Consider the following 20,264-nt stretch of genomic DNA (forward strand, 5'->3'; position numbering starts at 1 on the left):
GTATCTCAACCAGCCCATGTAGGTCTTTCATCCTACAATTTTTGTGGTCAATAGGTCACATAACCTTGATGCTATTGAGCTATAATGCTAATATTGACGATCTGGATATAGAGTCAAAAAGTCTCAAAACTAATATGGTCACTTCATTTATTAAAGTACATAAATGTTCACATACACAATCTGTTTGGTTTGCAAATATTGAGACTCATGCACATGAATGTGTTCTGCACTTCTGTTCTGAGATAATCATTAAACACTAGTGTAACAGTGTTCAGTGGCTTGCATGAGAGATTCGTAAACATTCGTAAACTGACAAGAACAATCTACAGAAGGGGGGAATGTTTCTATACAAATACATTGGGCAGCAAGAAACAGTAGCTCTGATCACCAATGTTGAAAGAGGTGGTTCAAATGACATTTGCAGGAAAGGACGCTGAGATAAGCAGTATGCCAGCAGTTGCGCGAAGAGGCCGAAAAAGCCAACAGCCTTCTTAGAATAGTACTGAGAGTAAGCAGAGCCATATAATTGTAAGGACTGCCTGAATTAGCATCAGCTTTTCTGATCTCTGCCCGAGTGGTGGTGGAAACTACGGGAGATAGAAAAGCGGTCCTGTGCTGATTGTAACTCTTTTCTGAACGCAGACGATTCATATGATCAGATGAAATTCAACTCTTTTCATGTAAGCTTGATTTTTGTGTCAGTGTGCGCTTTCCTTAATAGAAGAAAAACGACCTTGCATTAAGTAAGTTGGACATAAACAATAGACAATGTGTGAGGCAGAGGGCGATTGGCGCGCGCTCTCCCGCTCATTGTAAATTTTCAAACAATGGTCATGAATTCATATAAAATCCGAGAAGCATTGGAATGGAAATTATAAGAAGTGTATGTCAACCAGCTCATATTTGAGACAAGGAAATCAGAACAAGAATAACCGCTGGAATGCAGTGTCTAATTTGGTTGTTAATTTTCTATTAAACAAACTGGAAGTACAGTAACCTCTCATTTGTCGTGGAAAATTGGTTCCAAGACCACCCGGGATAAGTGAAAATCCACAAAGTAGTGTCACTTTATCATTTTTAACATACATAATTTTTTGTGTCTCAATAAATGTACATTAAACCATATACGTGCAGATGTTATCATTACAACATTAAATAATAACATGTAAATACTATATTAATAGTATAAATGACATACAGAAAATAATGTAGAAATATAAATATAAATATGATACGTGTGTGTGTGTGTGTGTGCGTGCGTGCGTGCGTGCGTGCGTGTGTGTGCATAACACATGTAGATGTAGCTATAGTATACATACTGCAAATATGTTTTTAGAACTCTTTTATTATTGTAACAACTTTTTTTACAATAAGGTACAAGTGTCACGTGCGGAAATGGAGCAGGGCGGACTTGTCGGACTGGTATTGACGCGCGTCAGGGGACATCGAGACAAAAAAAGCCCCTCCGCCTCCCATAGAAGTGGATGATTCAAGTGATGAGGAGGAGACTCCGCCACTAAAAGTGCTAAAAAATGGCAAAGCTGGCAAGAAAGCAAAAAATGTTGAGCCCCCACAAAGGTTTGCTGAGGGAGCTGAAGATGCCGCTGAGGGAGCTGAAGACGAAGAGGTCATCCAAAAGAGAGACATTTGGTCCCTGCTCGACCCCCTGCAGTTTGCCTACCAGGCAAACAGGTCGGTGGATGATGCGGTCAACATGGGACTGCACTACTTCCTGCGCCACCTAGACACCCCAGGAACGTATGCCAGGATTCTGTTTGTGGATCGCTCCCGATATCCTCCACCAGAAGCTTATCCAGCTCGCGGTGCCTGCCTCCACCTGCCAGTGGATCACCAGCTTCCTGACAAACAGGAGACAGCAGGTGAGGCTGGGGACCATCACGTCCGACACCCGGACCACCAGCACTGGCGCCCCCCAGGGGTGTGTACGCTCCCCACTGCTCATCTCTGTCTACACAACGATTGCTCTTCAGGAGACCCTTCTGTCAAGCTCGTGGAGTATGCGGACGACACCAATCTAATCGGACTGATCCGGGACGGTGATGAGACTGCGTACAGACAGGAGGTGGAGCGGCTGGTCCACTGGTGCAGCTAAAACCACCTGGAGCTGAACCCGCTCAAGACTGTGGAGATGACAGTGGACTTCAGGAGAGACACTTCGCCACTTCCACCCCTCACCATCCTCAGTAATGCTATTCCCACCACAAACGCCTTCAAATTCTTGGGATCCACAATCTCCCGGGACCTGAAATGGACCGGCCACATAGACTCTGTCTGGAAAAAGGCCTAGCAGAGGTTGTACTTTCTGAGACAGCTCTGGAAGTTCAACCTGCCACAGGAGCTGCTGAAGACCTTCTACACTGCCATCATCCAGTCTATCCTCTGCACCTCCATCACTGTCTGGTTTGGATCGGCCACCAAACAAGACAAGCACAGACTGCAACGGACAATCAGGACTGCGAAAAAGATAATTGGGACCAACCTCCCATCTATCCAAGACTTGTACCTGTCCAGGACCAGGAAACGTGCAAGTAACATCTCTACAGAGCCTTCTCACCCAGGTCACAGTCTGTTCGCACCACTCTCCTCCGGACAGCGTTACAGAGCGCTGTACGTCAAAATCAGACACAGACACAGCTTCTTCCCCCAGGCTGTCGCTCTAATGAGCTCACACCACTCATAGAGTCTCAGAGACATCACTGGGCAATAACGTCCTGCTCTTGCCACTTAAATGTTGTTAGTCACCTGAATGTTGTTAGTCACTTAAATGTTGGACAGAGGCTGAGAACAACCGGAGTCAAATTTCTTGTTTGGCATACAAAAACTTGGCCAATAAAGCTGATTCTGACTCTGTGCCGGCCCCCAGGCCAGCGCCTCCCGATGCCACAACTGAGGATAGGGAATTGTCTGTTGGGCCACCTGATGACAGTGCTTGGGAGACGTGTTCATCAGATGACTCTGACTCGTCGGACTGGTATTGACGCGCGTCAGAGTAACCCACCCGGGTCGGGTTGTTTTTGGGACGTCAAGAGCCGTCCCTTGGGGGGGTATTCTGTCACGTCCCTGCGTCACCTGACTTCCAGCAACGCCCCCAATCAAGCCAATCACCAGTACCTGCCACTGCTTGTTAGGTCAGCTCTATTTCAACCCTGTGAATCAAGCCAGTGGTTGTCAGTTCGTCTCCTTGCCCTGCCCATCACGCCACTGCTCTGCCCACTGTGCCCTGCCCGAACAATTCCCGTTGCCAACTTTGCCCATGTTCCGACTCGCCTTTCTCGCTGCCTGTCCTGACTATACTTGTCTGTCCTTGACCACGCTCTCATCGCCGCCTGCCTCGACCACCTGCCTGCCTGCCTCCGACGCCGCGCTGCGCTCTTCTGCTCAGCCACACCAGCAAGACCGGCAGTCCAGCGTTCCACTTCCCCTTTCCCTTTTTTAATAAAGATTCGTGCTGCATTTGGTCACCCCGTCTCCAATCGTGACACAAGTGTACATACTGTAAATATGAACTCTTTTATTATTATTGGGATTGGGATGTGGCTCTTTGCGGTACACAGTAAAAAAATGTGCCTCTTAGTCTCTGACTGGTTGGCCACCCCTGCTCTAATGTGACACTTATTACTTGTCAGAGAATTCTTTCAGATACTATAGTTTGATTTTTCCATCCACAATATCCTCATATAGAGATACATTGAGGAGAAGATAATCCTTCTGAGTGATATCTAAGAAATACATGCGATCCTTTGTGATTTTTGGGTTAAATCCTTCCTGGACCAGCTTTACCTTCTGCTGCTTAAAAGTCTCAGTGACATCCAAAGAGGGCTGAAAACACAAATTGAGCAGGTAAAAATTTGTAAAAATACAAACTTCGGTTGACAAGATGACATACAGTACCTGTATTCTGAGAAACCATGGCCAGGCATATGCAGGTAGAGTTTCAACCAAGTGGTAGTAGAGTTTTGGACCATGCAATTTGTGCTCATGTTTTAATACAATGGCAGCCATGCCAGCTCGACCTTCATATCCTGCGATGAATATCACAATAAACAACACAAGCAAACATGTTTCACTAGTTATGCAAGAAGGAAATGGAAAGCTAACACCAAGGATTTGATTTAAGCATATATAGGTAGACTTTAATTCCAGTTAGGTCAACAACAATGCAATAATAATAATAATAGGTCCACCTCCGGCCCTCTCTGTGTGGCATTTGCATGTTCTCCCTGTGCCTGCGTGGATTTTCTCTGGGTACTAAGGGCTACTAAGTTCGTGTTATACTTGGTCGTCCTGCCCTCGTTCCTGACAAACTGTTTCTCGAGTGTAGGTCAGGAGTTGGATACTCCAGTCTTAGAGAGCTGCTGTCCTGCCTGGTTTACAAGTTTCCCTCCTTACCACAACTGATTCAAATGATTAGGGTTATTATCAAGCTTCTGCAGGTCTTATTGATAAGTGTCATTATCAAGCTTGGCTAATGCTGATGTAGTTACTGTAGGTATAAAAAATAGGATGGATATGTGGATGGATATTTAAAACAATTTTCCACAAAGCAAATAAATTGAACATTTTACCACAAGATCAGATGCTCTCATGCTCATTGCACACAGTATCACATGCAAGTGCAGCAATGAACAACAATATTACAAACCTGGTACAGTGACTCCATAAACATTAGCCTCTTGAATAAAATCCAGAAGACATAAAACCTCAGACACCTCCATAGTGGACACATTTTCACCTTTCCACCTGCAAAAAACATTTTGATGATTCTTTTTTTCTTTTTATTGTGTCTCAAAATATACATAACAATCAAATTGTTAACTATAACTGTTATTATTATTAGTCTTAATTATTATTATTAGTCTTAGTATTTTTACATTATTATCATTATTTTATTATTACTAATTTTAAGGAAGTACTGCTCAGCGATCTACTTTTTGGGCCGAACCCTTCGGGTATATTGCTCAGGCCATTTTTGGTGGTAATAGCTATAACTATAGGCATGTACACGTGCACGCACACACACACACACGCGCACACGCGCACACACACACACACACACACACACACACACACACACACACACACACACACACACACACACACACACACACACACACACACACACACACACACACACACACACACACACACACACACACACACACACACACACACACACACACACACACACACACACACACACACACGCTCTCTCGCTCTCTCGCTCTCTCTCTTGGGCAGTCCATCGATTTCAATGATGACGTTGCTCCAGATTAAAAGTATGGACAGTTATTGGGGTGTTTTGCGGCAGTGCATAGCCATGTGGCTGTGCAGGCCGATGCGTGATCCGCAGGTCTTGCCACATGAGGGACAGGGGTAAGTGGTACTGGAGGGCGTTGGCCCTGCAGCACGCTGATGCCTCTGTGCACGGCGTTGTATCCTCCTCTCTGTGGCCTGCTCCTGAAGGTGAGTAATACCTTGGTGGTAGGTAGAACTCCAGGTGTGGCAAACAGCAGCCAGGGACTCGAGTGCTGTAGGTGTAATGTCACACTTCTTCAGGAGGGTTTTGAGGTGATCCTTGTAGCGATTTTTCTGGCCCCCTGCAGACCACCCAAAAGCTGGCCATAGAGGATCTGCCTAGGGAGGCGGTAGGTAGGCATACGGATCACATGACCTACCCAACGTAGATGTTTCTGCGCAAGGAGCAGGGCAATGCTGAGTGTGTGGGTCCCGTCGAAGATCTCAACATAGGGCACCCTGTCTTCCCAAGACACACCCAGGATCCGTTGCAGGCAGCGGATGTGGAAGGCCTCTAGGGTTCGTATGTGCCTCTGGTAGGATGTCCATGTTTCCGAGCCATATAGAAGTGTAGACAGACATACTGCCTTATACACAGCTGCTTTGGTGGAGATAGTAAGACTCCTATTCTGGAAGACCCTGGAGCTGAGCCTGCCAAAGGCAGCGGAGGCCAGGCCGATGCGGACCTGAATGTCGTCGTCGATGTTGCAGGAGGACAGAATACTGCCTAGGTAGGTGAAGTGTGGGATGATGGCAAGGGGATGACCATCGAGGGTGAAGGTGGGCGCGCAGGTTTGGGGGGTGGACTCTTGCACAACTATCTGTGTTTTCTTGATATTAATTTGAAGACCAATGGCGCTGTACAAGGAGGCGACCACATTTAGCGCACGTGTAGGGACTGTGGTGAGTGGGCGAGGAGAGCACAGTCGTCTGCATACTGTAGCTCCAGGATGTGTTGGGTGGTGGTTTTGGTGAAGGCTTGGAGGTGAGGAATATTGAATGGGTTGCCATCCAATCTGTACTGTATCTGTACCCCATCGGAAGGCTCAAGTAGTTCATGAGAGAGGAGGGTGACGGTAGAGAGGAAAATGTTGAAGATGGTTGGTGCTTGAACACACCCTTGCTTGACCCCCACATCCACACTGAAGAATATGGATTGTTGGCCACCAACGCGCACACAGGCTTGCATCCCGTCGTGGAACTGACGCAGGAGGTTTCTGAACTTGGGTGGAACCCCCAGCTTCCCCAGCACTTCCCACAACAGTTCCCGGTTGACTGTCAAATGCCTTGGACAGATCAATGAAAGCTAGGTACAGGTCTTTGAGGTGTTCTCTGCATTTCTCCTGTCTAGCAACAAAAATCATGTCAACAGTGCCTCGCTTACACCTGAAGCCGCACTGGGATTCAGGCAGGATGTTTTCACTGACATGGGATGCTAGGCGGGGTAGCATGATCCGTGCTAGCACCTTCCCGGCCACTGATAAGAGGGAAAGGCCTCTGCTGTTCCCACAGTCTGCTTTGTCACCTTTACGCTTAAAGATTGTTATTATCCTGCCCTCCAGATATGTTGAATATCGACGACAGTAAGCTCAACCACTTTCACTCAACAAGACTCTGAAGGCCAGGTTGAAGGTTGACTCCAGGTTTAATAACAAGGGAAAGGTGAAACAACAATGCCTTGTATAACACAAAATGTAGGTAGTAGTTTTGCCGAACTGCAGGAGAGAATAGAACAAGCAGCGTTCTCTTTCAACACTGTGCTGAAACATGCTCTTACTTCCTGATTCTAGTCACGTGACCTACTCTATATTAACAATGATCACAGACTTCAAAGATCACAGACTACAAAGACATGGCACTTCCCGTCTGGCATTTTGCCACAACCTTAAAGGTCCTAAGGTTCTTACTGGGTGAAATGTTTCTAATCAGGGGCAAGAAGGAGGACCGTCTCAGAGACGGGACGCTGGTACAGTTTTGTCCCGCCCGTCTTGGAGACCTTGACCTCGACTTTACGTACCATGCCATCGTTGCCAAAAAGTTAATCTCGCATGATATGGCTCCTTTAATGGTGATTGTTAGGGTTGATAGATTAGTTTGATCCTATGCTTATCTTGGAATTTAACCTGTAATAATTAACCAAACGTGTCCTGTCTTAACAAAGTAGTAGAACAAAGTGCTAAGATCCTTTGAACTGATTGACCAGCTGCAGAGGAAGCAATCTAAGTTGTTCTGTTTACACAACATCGTAAAACACCCCCTGCTATGATTTGACCAGAGGTCAGGGGTTCACCCCCATCCGGACCACTCTCACCCCCACCCTGCTTTCTCTCAATAAATACTCTCTTGCAAGAATCCAAAGTCAGACTTCGTTCGATCATCGCTGTATGCACAGTGACGAACGAGCTCTCCACTTGCAAATGTTCAAAAGGCACACTGTCTCCCGTGTGGTTCTTGCAAAATAAGTTAGAGTGAGTACCACTCTAACAGTTATATGTAATGTCTTCACTTTAATTGAATGAATTTCTCATTGAGGGATCATAAATGAAAATTTCAAAATAATAAAATAAATGAGTTTTGGCCCGAATATGAGACGATGTTTTTTGCATTGAAATAAGAAAGTGGGGGTCGTCTTATATTCGGGGTCTAGACATTATATCCATTTTCACTTGTGCGCAGCGGTAAGTTAAAGGTTGCTGGTATCGACTGAGTATGTTGCTGTGATCGCGTGCGTCTTTGACACAAAGTGAGTATATACATTTCATTGTTACTACTGTCCACTGTTGTGCCGTTTGTCTGATCGCGGTTCGTTTCGTGATCGCGCCGTTTGATTGACAGCTCTGTCACGCTCATAAATCGATTGAGTATGTTGCTGTGATCGTGTGCGTCTTTGACACAAAGTGAGTATATACATTTCATTGTTACTACTGTCCACTGTTGTGGCGTTTGTCCGATCGTGGTTTGCTTTGTGTGCACGCCGTTTGATGGACAGCTCCGGCGCGCTCCTTAAAGTTTGCCTCGCATCGTACGAGTAGCTGTTACGCAGCGGCAAGGCGGCTTACGGTCGCCAGCAAATGTATTTTGTTGTCTCGATTGATGACTTATGTTTGGTGTGTTGCCGAGAGTATTTCATTTATGGCTATTTATTATTATTATTTGCCAATAATTCAGTAAAGCAATCAAAACTGAACCACGTCTTCCTTCCTGTGTTCTGACTGACACCCGGGGGTGAAAAGAGCATAACCATCCGAGCCAACCCCCTATACGGTCCTCAGGCTCCCCAACAATAGCGGTAGCAGTTTGCATTATTTTATTGCAATGTTTTTCCTTATTCAGATTTGTTTCAAGACTACAGTTAGACTTCACTTTGATGCTTAATGCAGTTATTGCAATTTTGTTGTTTCATCACAGTAGATTGGTTTATTTACATTTAAAAAACCAGAAGCCATTCATTTACAAATGTGATTGCACTTTAGTTTACATATTTAAATGTTCAGATATGAAGATGTGATAGACAGTTTTTGCATGATTTGAATGAGGCAAAATAACAAGCTTTTTCTCTCGAATATATTGTTATAATCATTTGTTTCAGATGTACTGTAATTATTTTCTGTATAAAAATTAAATTTGGTGTTCAAAAAGTCTTTTTTCAAACTTGAGTCTTGAAAAAGAGGGGGTCGTCTTATAATCGGGGTCGTCTTATATTTGGGCCAATACGGTAATTAACAACATTCATGAGCAATTCTTGGAACACAAAATGTGAATACCATCATTGGCACAAGAAACAGTTGAACATCTCCTCCGTATCCTCAATGGGATCAAGGGTAAGTTGGAGCCTATTCCAGTTGATTTTGGACTAGCAGCTGGTTGCAAATAAATTGTAAAACACATACAAACAAGAATCCACCCTTGCAAATTAAAGTGCCCAATTAACAAGCATTTTTTTAATATACGTATGTATGAGGAAGCCAGAGCACTTAGACATAAGCCATACAAACACAGAAAGTATAAACAGAACCTGTTGACTGTGAGGCAGACATGCTAACTACATGGCTACCATGTTGCCCATAATACAATACACTATAGTCATGACAAATCATGGAGCCACGGTGACCAGGTGGTTAGAACAGAGGTCATCAATATAGTGCCCATTTAGCCTAAAAGGACCATGTGTTCTAAAAAAAACTCATTATTGAAGGGACATTATAATTTTCTTTGAATGTTGTAAAGCCAGTCACTTAAGAATATGCACATCGCCTCACGACCTTAATGGGGTTAAGCAGTTTAGAAAATAGATGGACAAATGAAAAATCATTTGATGTGGAAAATGTGTTCCGACACAAATATTGTTGATGGATACCTGAAAGTGTCTCCAATGCGGTCACGGAAGTAAAGAAAACCTCTGTGGTCCTGCAGCAGGAGGTCTCCGGTGTTAAAATAGAGATCACCCGTTACAAACACATCCTTGATCAACTTCTTTTCAGACTGGACCTTATTTCCAGCGTAACCCAAGAACTGGTTCATAGCCGTCACAGGGGCAACCAGGATACCAACCTCACCTGCTCAAATACAGTACTCAAGAGTGATTCCAGACCAATAAAACATCTTTCAACTTGAGAATATATGTTGTAATGGTGTACATACAGATCATGGAATTACCTATGTGCGCTCGTACACATCTTCCAGACACAGTTCTGAATGGTTCATATGTTTGTGTATCATATCTCAGGAGTTCAAAGGGTACTGTAAGCTGTAGAATCAGAAATGTTTCAGAACTAACCATCCAACTACCGTAATTTTCAGACTATAAGTCGCGTTTTTTTTCATAGTTTGGGTGGGGGGGCGACTTATAATAAGGAGCGACTTATGTGTTTTTCTTCAAACATTTTCCCCCCCAAAAAAGTGAAACCGTGATAAACGAACCGCGATGTAGCAAGGGATTACTGTAATTTGAATTTCAAGTGACGTCAGCAGCGCGACGCGGCGTGGCGCGGCGGTTGTTTACATAAAGGACAAAGATTGATCACGGGATGACGAAGATGACGAAGGACCCCACGTACTACCGGCATCATTAGCGGCTTTGTTTCTAAGTGACACGGCGGACGACGAGTTTGAAGGATTTAAGGATTTGGAGTGACACAGAAGGTTTGAAAAACTAGTATGGCTTTTACACACGCCCGGTCCTATTCTATGGAGCTCTCTTTCACCTCCGTGGATGGAAGTCTGGGGCCGGCGCTCGGCCGGGTGGCTGTCCGGGGACGGTGGATAGGGCTCGGTCATGGCTTTTACGCACGGCCGGTCCTATTCTATGGAGCTCTCTTCCACTTCCGTGGCTGGAAGTCCACGCCGCCACACGCCTGGAAGTTTGTTTTGTTAAATAAAGAGCCGTTTACCAAACCCACGTCTTTCCTTGAACTTTGTTAACGCTACAATATAGTTATATTGTACATCTGTGGAATAACGACGAGGCTGACGTCAGGGCGCACGCGCGGCGTTGTTGACAAAGGACGAGGAATTTGATCGATGGATTTAATGATTTAGAGTGCACAGATGGTTTGATAATACTATTGCTTATATAATAGTTATTTGATATCTAATTTATATTTCGTTATATGGGCCTGTGGAATATTTTGAAGTGCAAGCGCCGTCAGCTGCGCGCACCCATTGTTGACAAAGGACGATCGATGGATTTAATGAATTGGAGTGACACAGATGGTTTTATTAACGAGTTATTTATGTAATAGTTTTTTTTAATAACTCAGAATTTTACGTCAGGGCCGTTCTCAGCTCTTCGTTTGTGTTTATGTCACGTTAGCATACCTATCGTTTAGCCTGTTGTTGCTCGTTCATGACTGTTCTTGGTGTTGGATTTTGTCGAATAAATTGCCCCCCAAAATGCGACTTATACTCCGGAGCGACTTATATATGTTTTTTTTCACTTTTTTGGGCATTTTATGGCTGATGCGACTTGTACTCCGGAGCGACTTATAGTCCGAAAATTACGGTAAACACAATCTTCGATTTATCATGTTACTGATCAGAGTATGAAATGACTAAACATTGAAGAATTCCAAAATGATTTTCAATGGGTATTTCTAGTCAAACAGGACATTGTATTAATAATTTTTTTTAAATATATGGTAGCATTATGCTAGTTTTTTAAAAAAAATTTACCTTGTTAATTCTTGCAAGAGAACATTAGATACATTATGCAATCACTGGTAATAGATACAATGATAATACTACTACCAGAATAATTCCTAACCTTGTTGAAGTAGCTTGCTCTCCCAATCGGTCCAATCTCATCAGTATAGTTGAGGAAGCCTATGCTGGCCTCAGTTAAACCATAACCTTCTCTGACCTTGAGTGTATGAAAGCGTTCAGCAAATTCCTTCCACACATCTGATCGAAGCCCGCTTCCTGCTGCAAGCCAAACACTGTGACTGTTCTCTTCTGGAACCTGCATTTATAGGAAGACATTTTCAACTAAACTGAGATATTTATCATATTATTTTTAACATTTAGGAGAATATGAATGTTTGTTTGATTTCATTATCATATGCCTTCTTATCTTTCACTGTGGAATCACTTTTTATCAAAAGAATTCTCAGGAATTTCCAATTTTTTAAAACTATGTTATGCTACGTATGTTATGTTATAAACAAAGTTATTGATATAAAATAGATCATTCTCAGGCTAAACCATGAATAATAAAATCTGAATTCAATCATTCAGTTAGTGATCTAGAATGATTTTTTTTCCTGACCTGACAAGAAGCACAAAATATCACAAGAAAAGCAATTTTCTGTGAAATTCTACTACTGAAAATAAATGGGAAAAACTATCCCTATTGTAGAACAACATGACACAAATGAAATTTCATCTTACCACGGCATGGTTGACCAGATATCGACAGAGCTCGCCTATGTACTGCACCACTGTCACATTATATTTGACACAGTCCTTCCAAAACTGAGTTGCTGAGAACTTTTTCCTTAAGACACAAGTTGCACCTTTGATCAAATTGAAGACAAACACATGTCAGGACAAGTAGTATCAGTAATTATGAATACCAGGCTATTAAAACGACATTGCATACTCTGATGTAAATATAGTAGTTACTGCATTCCAGGTGCATGGTCACTTGATGACTAGATTAGACACTAGAATTGTACTGTAATTGTAATGTATTCTTTTATCAGAGGCGTAGCCAAGCCGGGGCGGCGCCCTGGTTAGGACTCCCTGCGCCCCGGTTGAAAAAAAAAAAAAGGAAACTCGAGCTTTTTCGATTCTTCATTTTCATGCCGTTTTTTTCTTTCGGTCTTGCGCGAATGTGCTTGCGCTATTCTATGTGCGCGATGTTATCCATTCACCGTTTGCCTCCCGGACGTTGTTTTAGCGATCAGCGAACGGCGTGGGTGATGTTCGATTTTTTTTCCTGTGGGCGTGCGCCCCTACTGGAAAAATTCCTGGCTACGCCTCTGTCTTTTATGTATAGAGTCAAACCTCTACATACGAATTTAATTCGTTCCGGGAACTACTTCATATTATGTATCATGAAGGAATCATCACCTTTTTCCTTTTTTCACCAATACTACCATTTGCGTTAGCCTTCTTGGGACGCTAACTGACGTCATCCCAACGTGCCGCCGTCTAGCGGGCTAACCATAATGACGTAGTATGTTGGGAATTACTTCGGATCTTGAGTCAAATATTTGATCAAATTCCATATCGTATGTTAAAAAATTCGTATGCTTAAGCAATCGTATGTAGAGGTTTGACTGTACTGTACTTGGTATTGTTATGACATTTATTGTTTTTTGCCCCCTTCTTGGCCAGATCACACATGAAAAAGACCTTGGTCTCAGTGCCTTTTGTTTACTAATTAAATAACGGTTCTGATTGATTGATTGATTGATTGATTGATTGATTGATTGATTGATTGATTGATTCATTCATTCATTGATTCATTCATTCATCGATCGATTCATTCATTGATTCATTCATTCGTTCATTCATTCACTGAGATACTTACTCACACACCACAGAGAAGCAAGCATTCTACATATTTGCAGACATGCAAGGAAAGATGTCAAAGTGTGATGCTCAGCTTTGCCTACTGTTCTAAGACGTTCTTACCAAGCTGTATGCATCCTCCAATGCCTAACAGGGAAGCAGACATGTGGTAAAGAGGAAGAGTGATGTAGACGATGTCATCAGATGTAGCGCCGCACATCTGAAAGAATGCCATACTCATAATGGCTTTAAGGTGACCCACACGTGCTGCCTTTGGGAAACCTGACAGAGAAAGGGACATCATTTCTACATGTCTACATTTTAACAGGTTCATTTCTAATGATTTAATTCATAATAGAGCAGAGGTTGGCATTCCGTCCCAGGGACGTATTGGTCTGTCCGTCTGTCACTGACAGACACCCATTTTACAGATGAAGGACAAGAAAGTTAAAAAAAAGGGACGGACTGTGAGGACAGATGCAAGTGTTTCTTCGTGCGTCCATGTAATCATCCCTATCTAGGTCAAGTGCCGACAAACCTCGTCGTCCATCACTGACAGATGCTTATTTCACTGACAACTGTCGGAAACACGCTCCTTTGTCTTGCGTTTGTAACACGCATGGTTAAAGCCCATGTATCACGCTAATGAAATCTACTGTTTTACGTTTCACTCATTTAGTTGTGGTCTGTATAAAGTGGAATAGTGTTGCTTTTGTCTGAATTCCTCGTTTTACTACCATCACTCTTTTCTACTTGTTCTGATGTGCGGCTTAGAGCAAGCCGTTTTGGTGCGGTCTCTTTAAATGCAAATGAGATACAGTCAAACCTCGGTTTTCGACCACAATCCGTTCCAGAAGGCGGTTCGAGAAGTGAATCGGTCGAATTCAGAATCTATTTTTCCCATAACAAATAATGGAAAAAATTTTAATCCGTTCCAAGACAAAAAAAAAAAACGCCTTTTTTAAGCATTTTTTCATTTGTGCATTTTTGTCCGATCGTGCAACTGCAGCGCACCGCCGAACGCGCAACCATAGCGCGCCGCCGACCGCGCAACTGGTCGCATTATTGTGACAGAGCCGTCGCTAAAATTTAGAAAATATTTTAAAAGTCCTGATGTACTTTCCAAAATTTAAGTGGACCTCAGTGCGCAGGGAGCTTAATTTGGTCCGATCGCGCAACCGCAGCGCGCCGGGCGCTCACTGTCGCATTGCTTTAAGAGCGTCTTTGTGTTTTAGGATGGCTTCACTGCTCCCACTTCCTTTCTTTGGAGGCATGATTAGGGGTTAATACAATCCTCAAAGTAACGAAAATACAATAACGAACGGAGTCAGTCGGCATCCGGGCCGCGCGGTCGGGTTTTCTCTGGTCCTTTCGGTTCATCTCGCGAGGTTCGACCTCCGAATTTTGTTCGATAACCGAAGCAAAAAAATCTCGAATTTTTCGTTCGAATTCCGATTTGTTCGAGAACCGGGACATTTGAAAACCGAGGTTTGACTGTACTACTTCACATCCCACATCCCCCAGGCCGCGAGATGTGTGTCTCCCTTTCCGGTCGACTACCGTTTTTTCCTATGTATAATGCGCAAAATCTAACTAATCTAACTAATTTATTGTCCTAAAATCTGGGGTATTTTTTTTTAAGAAAATCTACCTCGAAATAAAACTTGAAATCACCTTTCTTCTTGTTTGTTGTCAATCGCGCAAAATCTAACTAATCTAACTAATTTATTGTCCTAAAATCTGGGGTATTTTTTTTTAAGAAAATCTACCTCGAAATAAAACTTGAAATCACCTTTCTTCTTGTTTGTTGTCAATCGCGCATCGCATTCAGCCATCCTGCCCAACACAGTCAGTAAAATTCATAATTGACGACACATCGTTTGATGCGATGGTGCAATCCTTGATGGTGTGTTATTGTCAAATATTGTTTGTTTTTTAATCTCCATCGCAAACCGGATATCATACGGAGGCCGCCATTACAGATGCGCAGAACGGATGCGCAAGACACGTCAGCTATATACTAAAGAGCGAGAGTTCAGTTCTAAACCTAAATGCGTATTACAGGTAATATTTTATTTCACGACACTTTGCCTTGTTCCTTTCGTCTCTGCTGTTCACTTCAAACACGCTCCATACGAACACAATGCTCTCGTATCAGACGCTTGCTCGATCACCTGCTCGTTTGCTGTCACAATGTACCCTACACAAATCCGAAACATTTCTCCGCTATCGAGTTTGCTAGCGCATGCGCAGTGATACTGACCGGCAGAATAAGTTTACGGACTTAAGTAGGAGTCAAAATTTGGGTGCGTATGGGTACAGGCTTTTTTCCAGCATCGACATGCCATTTTTAGGGTGCGTATTATACATGGGGGCGCATTATACATGGAAAAACCGGTAATTTGTAGTTTTTTTTAGCCGAGGAAGCGTTTACTTTTTTTAACTTTTTTTTTATTAAAAGAGATAGTCTTTACTTGTGCCGCAAACTTTTTGATTGATTTAAGGCAGTCCAAACTCCGGCCCGCGGGCCAAATCTGGCCCCCAGTCAGATTTCATACGGCCCACAGCTACGGTCTTATAATGTATTATTTATGGCCTGCCTGCACTGTCAAGCTGAATAAAAAAAAAAATCATGAATTTTGAAACTTTAATTCCTCCTATTACCAACAGGTGGCAGCACCACCCCTCTTCACTCATTTCTGCCATGGCGACTGCAAATTAAACGAGGAAAGTTGACATTGAGGGCCGTCGCTTTCAATAGAAATGGGAATGACTATACTTCTTCACTGAGAATCAAGGCAATTGTGTTTGTCTAATTTGTAAAGAGACGGTTGCCTTCTTTATGGATTTCAACCTAAAGAGACTCTATCAGACTAAACATGCTAACGCATATGACAAGCGAACAGGGAGTGACCGCGCTGATAAAGTGAAGCAGCGCCAAGCTTAACTGGCATCACAACAGCGATTCTTCACGCGGGGCTGTGAGTCAAAAGTAAATTTTACCAAAGCAAGCTACGAAGTAGCCATGTTAATACTGTTGATGTTATGAACCTGTAGACGTGACAAAAACTATTACCTTCTGAAAAATATTGTAAATGACAAGAGCAAAATTCACTTGTTTTAAGTTTTAATAATAACAGACAACGTTGCATTACTTATAACTCCTGTTTAAAATGTTCATGAGGCAAAAATAATTTTAAACTCATGTAAATTTAAGGTATTTCATACAGTTTGTTCAATGTTATCTGATTCTTCAGATATGAATAAAAGGCAGAATTTGTGTTTTTAGAGTTGTTCACATCTGGCTGAGTGGCTTATATTTGGTTATTTTGTCATTTAAAAAATAAAGACAATTGGGACAATGAAATTTGTTTTATAACAGTGTGTATTTGCATGAAATTTTTGTAGTTGAAAAATGTGCGAAAAAACTATTGGCCCCCGGATCCCTTCACTTTATCAAATCTGTTTGGACACCCCTGATTTAAAGATATCAACGGCAGAAGACTTGTCCATACAACCATACATAACACGTAATAAAATAAATCCCCTCACAATATTTATGAACGTCTTGTAAACAAGCACTGAAGTCAAGCTATGAAGTAAGCTAATGCTAGCGTTAGCGAGAAGCTAATGGATGCATTTACCAAATTATTGTGTTCCCCAAGAATAATACAGCACCTTCGATGCAATTCATCTTATACAACTACTCCAAATACACCCACAAAAAGTGAAAACAGACCACACAGCTCCAAAATCAGCAGAAAGACTGAGTGCATAGACAAAGTGAAATGCAGTTTATTATTTTTGTGTCATCTCAAGTTTACCGCTTTACTGAGTCCGTCGTGTCTATAGATTGAAGGAACTGAACCATCAATGAAACGAAGTCTTTCAGCAAATCGTTCCCTATACTGACAAAAGATTTCTGCAACACTCCTTGAACAAGCAGGACTAGAAAATTCTCTTCGAGTAATAAACATGGCGGATTCGTAATAAACATGGAGGATTTGCGAATCCGCCATATTTATTACTCGGATTTCCGTTTGGCAACACCCTTTACCTTGTTTGGTTTGTCCCTCCCCTACGGATGTGATGTAATATATAAAAATACGCAACAGAAAACGGAGAAATCTGAACGGAGTAAAAAAAAAAAAAAAAAAAGATCATAAAAGCATTTCTGCAGCACCTGGAGGGATAGATCTCACTTTTCTACACTCCAAATACACAAGAAAATGATTTTAAAAGTCAATTTTCAATTATGTATCTTTTAAGTCAACTTAAGACCTGTTGGCATTTTAAAGTTGCAAATGAAAATATTTGTTGTCAGATTGACTGTCATTCAGGTATTTCTGAATAGCAATTTCCATCCATCCGAATAGCAATTTCCATCCATCCATCCATCCATCCATCCATCCATCCATCCATCCATCCATCCATCCATCCATCCACACTATCTATTAAACAGGGATGAGAACGGCAAATGAAAAAAAACACTGAAAAGTAGCCAGGGTCTGGGGGCCGCATGCCCCACTGGGGGGGCCGAAGGCCCCCCCATTGGGGGGGGCCTGTGCCCCCCCCACTTGCCGCAGGGGGCCAGGGGCCTGTGCCCCCCCCCCAATGAGGGCCGCAGTGGGCCAGGGGCCACAGGCCCCCCCCAATGGGGGCTGCAGGGGCCACAGGCCCCTTTTGGGGACCACAGGGCGCACAGGCCGCAGGGGGCCAGGGGCAACGCCCCGGAGGGGGCTCAGGGGGAAAAGCTCCCTGGAAACTCCTCGATTTTGGCAGTATAGCAACCGCAAAACCATTAATTTTATAGCTCAATTTCAACAGTTTTGTTAAAAAAATATTCCTGCTTGGTGGGCTACCAAGGTGAATATAATACAGTCAAGCCTCGGTTTTCGACCACAATCCGTTCCAGAAGACGGTTCGAGAAGCGAATCGGTCGAATTCCGAATCTATTTTTCCCATTACAAATAATGGAAAAAAATTGAATCTGTTCCAAGACTTTTTTAAGCATTTTTTCATTTGCGCATTTTTGTCCGATCGCGCAACTGCAGCGCACCGCCTAACGCGCAACCGTAGCGGGTCGCTAACCGCGTAACTGCACCGCGCTGGTTGCATTATTGTGACAGAGCCATTGCTGAAATTTAGAAAATATTTTCAAAGTCCTGATGTACTTTCCAAAATGTAAGTGGACCTCAGTGCGCAGGGAGCTTAATTTAGTCCGATCGCGCAACCGCAGCGCGCCGGGCACTCACTGTCGCATTGCTTTCAGAACGTCTTTGTGTTCCGAGTTGTAAGATGACGCTGCTCTCGAGCCATGCCCATCTGAAGCAGTTCTTGATCCCGTTCGACTTGTCTATTTCCCTGGCACGATCCTTGTCTTTTTTCTCTAGAATTTTCGCCATACTGGCTAAAACTTTAGCTAATTAGGCAAATGAGTAGGCAAATGAAAATAAGGCGGCTGTTGTCGCAATACTGCTGCCAGCCGGCCCCCCATATAAAAACAATTTTGTCAACGGATCTACACGATTCACGAAAATGATACTCCCGGCGGAAAAAAACACGGAAATCCGCGGATCCGCGGAAGATTCTCATCCCTGATTAAAAGTAAACATATTTTGGTGATATAATACTTATGCAATACCTGTGGTTCCAGAAGTAAATATGAAGAGGAAGTTGGACATGATGTTAACGTTGGGTGGGCCACTTTTGTTTCCTGTTGACATATTTTCCACTTTATTGAGTAAACTGATTAAACCCTCAGAAATTGGTGAGTGATGCATCACACACACAGATATGTTGTCTTTCTGTAGGTCAGGCAAAACGGGCTCCACCAAATGATCCAAACCTGCAGACAAAATGAGCCATCATCCAACAAAATAAGTAAAAAGTCCTCCTAATCATTTGTTTGATTTGGTGAAACATAATGTAGAGCACAAGGTGAAAGGGAGTGTGCCCACATACCTCTGCCCACAACAAGCGTCTTGGCTCCACAACTCTCAATGCAGCGAAGCAACGATTTAGCTTTAATGTTGGTGTTAAGAAACGCTACTTCACATCCCAGTTTACTCAGTCCCAGCCATACGCAAACAAAATCCGGATGGTTGTACATTAACAGAGCAACAATGCTTCCTTGTTTCAAAGAACTCTCCCTGAACGCGTTCGCAAACTGGTTACTTCTTCTGTCCACATCTTGATACGTCAGCCTCTGATTTTTAAAGAGAATGAAGGGCTTGTTCGGGTTCCTACTCGTCTGAAGGAGAAAGCAGTCCAAATATGTGATGATTCCTTGCTTCATGCGAGCGTTCAACGACTTTTTGTACATCCGGAGTTTCAAATAATACCTCAAATCGACCCAGTAAAAGGGGTGATACAGTTTCTGATAGAAAAGAAGAGCTAGCGAAGCCGCTAAAACACTACTGAACAGAAGAGTAAACATCGTCGCGTTAAAATCCGACTTGCTGCAAAATGCTTGACAAGCAGTGGCAAATACCGTTAGCCCCTGAGTGAACGATTCGTTCACAACAACGACTCTTTTCAGTGAACGAGAGTGAACGAATCACTTCCTAAAGTGATTCGTTCTTTTTTCAGTTCATATGACTTCAACCAGTAGGTGTCAGTAATTCGCATTGAAGCTGGTGCCACCTCGCCGTAAAACAAAACAAAAAAGAAAATGACGTAACTTCCCGTTCACGAACGAATGGGTGAACTGCCTTCCCGTACATCAACGGATCAGTCCGTGAACGTGTTGCGTCTCCTGCCATGAACTATGTAAACCAGAATGTAGATTTACGATTTGCCAAGGAAAGAAAGAACCACTCACTGTAACACCACTTCTTTTATGCTTGTTTTCTCCAAGCTAACGGCTAACTTTATTGCAGGAAGGGATTCGCCGTTATGCAACAACGGGGAGATTATGCTTCTCTGGGTAATCT

The 20,264-nt window shown here is 43.1% G+C and overlaps 1 protein-coding gene across 3 annotated transcripts; it reads right to left on the bottom strand.

The window, feature by feature from the left end:
* Positions 1–3,618: 3,618 nt before the first annotated feature.
* LOC119131397 (long-chain fatty acid transport protein 6) lies at positions 3,619–19,839 on the bottom strand. Of its 3 annotated transcripts, XM_037265826.1 has the most exons (11): positions 19,674–19,787; positions 19,294–19,582; positions 18,974–19,177; positions 13,453–13,611; positions 12,202–12,326; positions 11,579–11,773; positions 9,973–10,063; positions 9,674–9,872; positions 4,664–4,761; positions 3,913–4,043; positions 3,619–3,840 (listed from the first exon to the last, which is right to left on the bottom strand). In XM_037265826.1, the coding sequence occupies exons 2-11, from the start codon at positions 19,439–19,441 to the stop codon at positions 3,664–3,666; spliced, it is 1,527 nt and encodes a 508-aa protein (XP_037121721.1). In that variant the 5' UTR covers positions 19,442–19,582; positions 19,674–19,787; the 3' UTR covers positions 3,619–3,663. The 3 variants fall into 3 exon arrangements, with proteins under 3 accessions (XP_037121721.1, XP_037121720.1, XP_037121719.1); XM_037265825.1 differs by having other exon boundaries at positions 9,674–9,737; positions 19,294–19,839; XM_037265824.1 differs by having other exon boundaries at positions 19,294–19,839.
* Between the last annotated feature and the right edge of the window lie 425 nt (positions 19,840–20,264).

Source organism: Syngnathus acus, chromosome 12 (genome assembly GCF_901709675.1).
Source record: "Syngnathus acus chromosome 12, fSynAcu1.2, whole genome shotgun sequence".
NCBI lineage: Eukaryota > Metazoa > Chordata > Actinopteri > Syngnathiformes > Syngnathidae > Syngnathus > Syngnathus acus.

Coding starts and splice junctions, on each gene's coding strand:
- LOC119131397 (XM_037265824.1), bottom strand. CDS start 19,768: ATGTTTACTCTTCTGTTCAGTAGTGTTTTAGCGGCTTCGCTAGCTCTT. Junction 11,774..12,201: donor ATCTGGTCAACCATGCCGTG/GTAAGATGAAAT, acceptor CTATAAATGCAG/GTTCCAGAAGAGAACAGTCA. Junction 3,841..3,912: donor CATGGTTTCTCAGAATACAG/GTACTGTATGTC, acceptor TTGTGTTTTCAG/CCCTCTTTGGATGTCACTGA.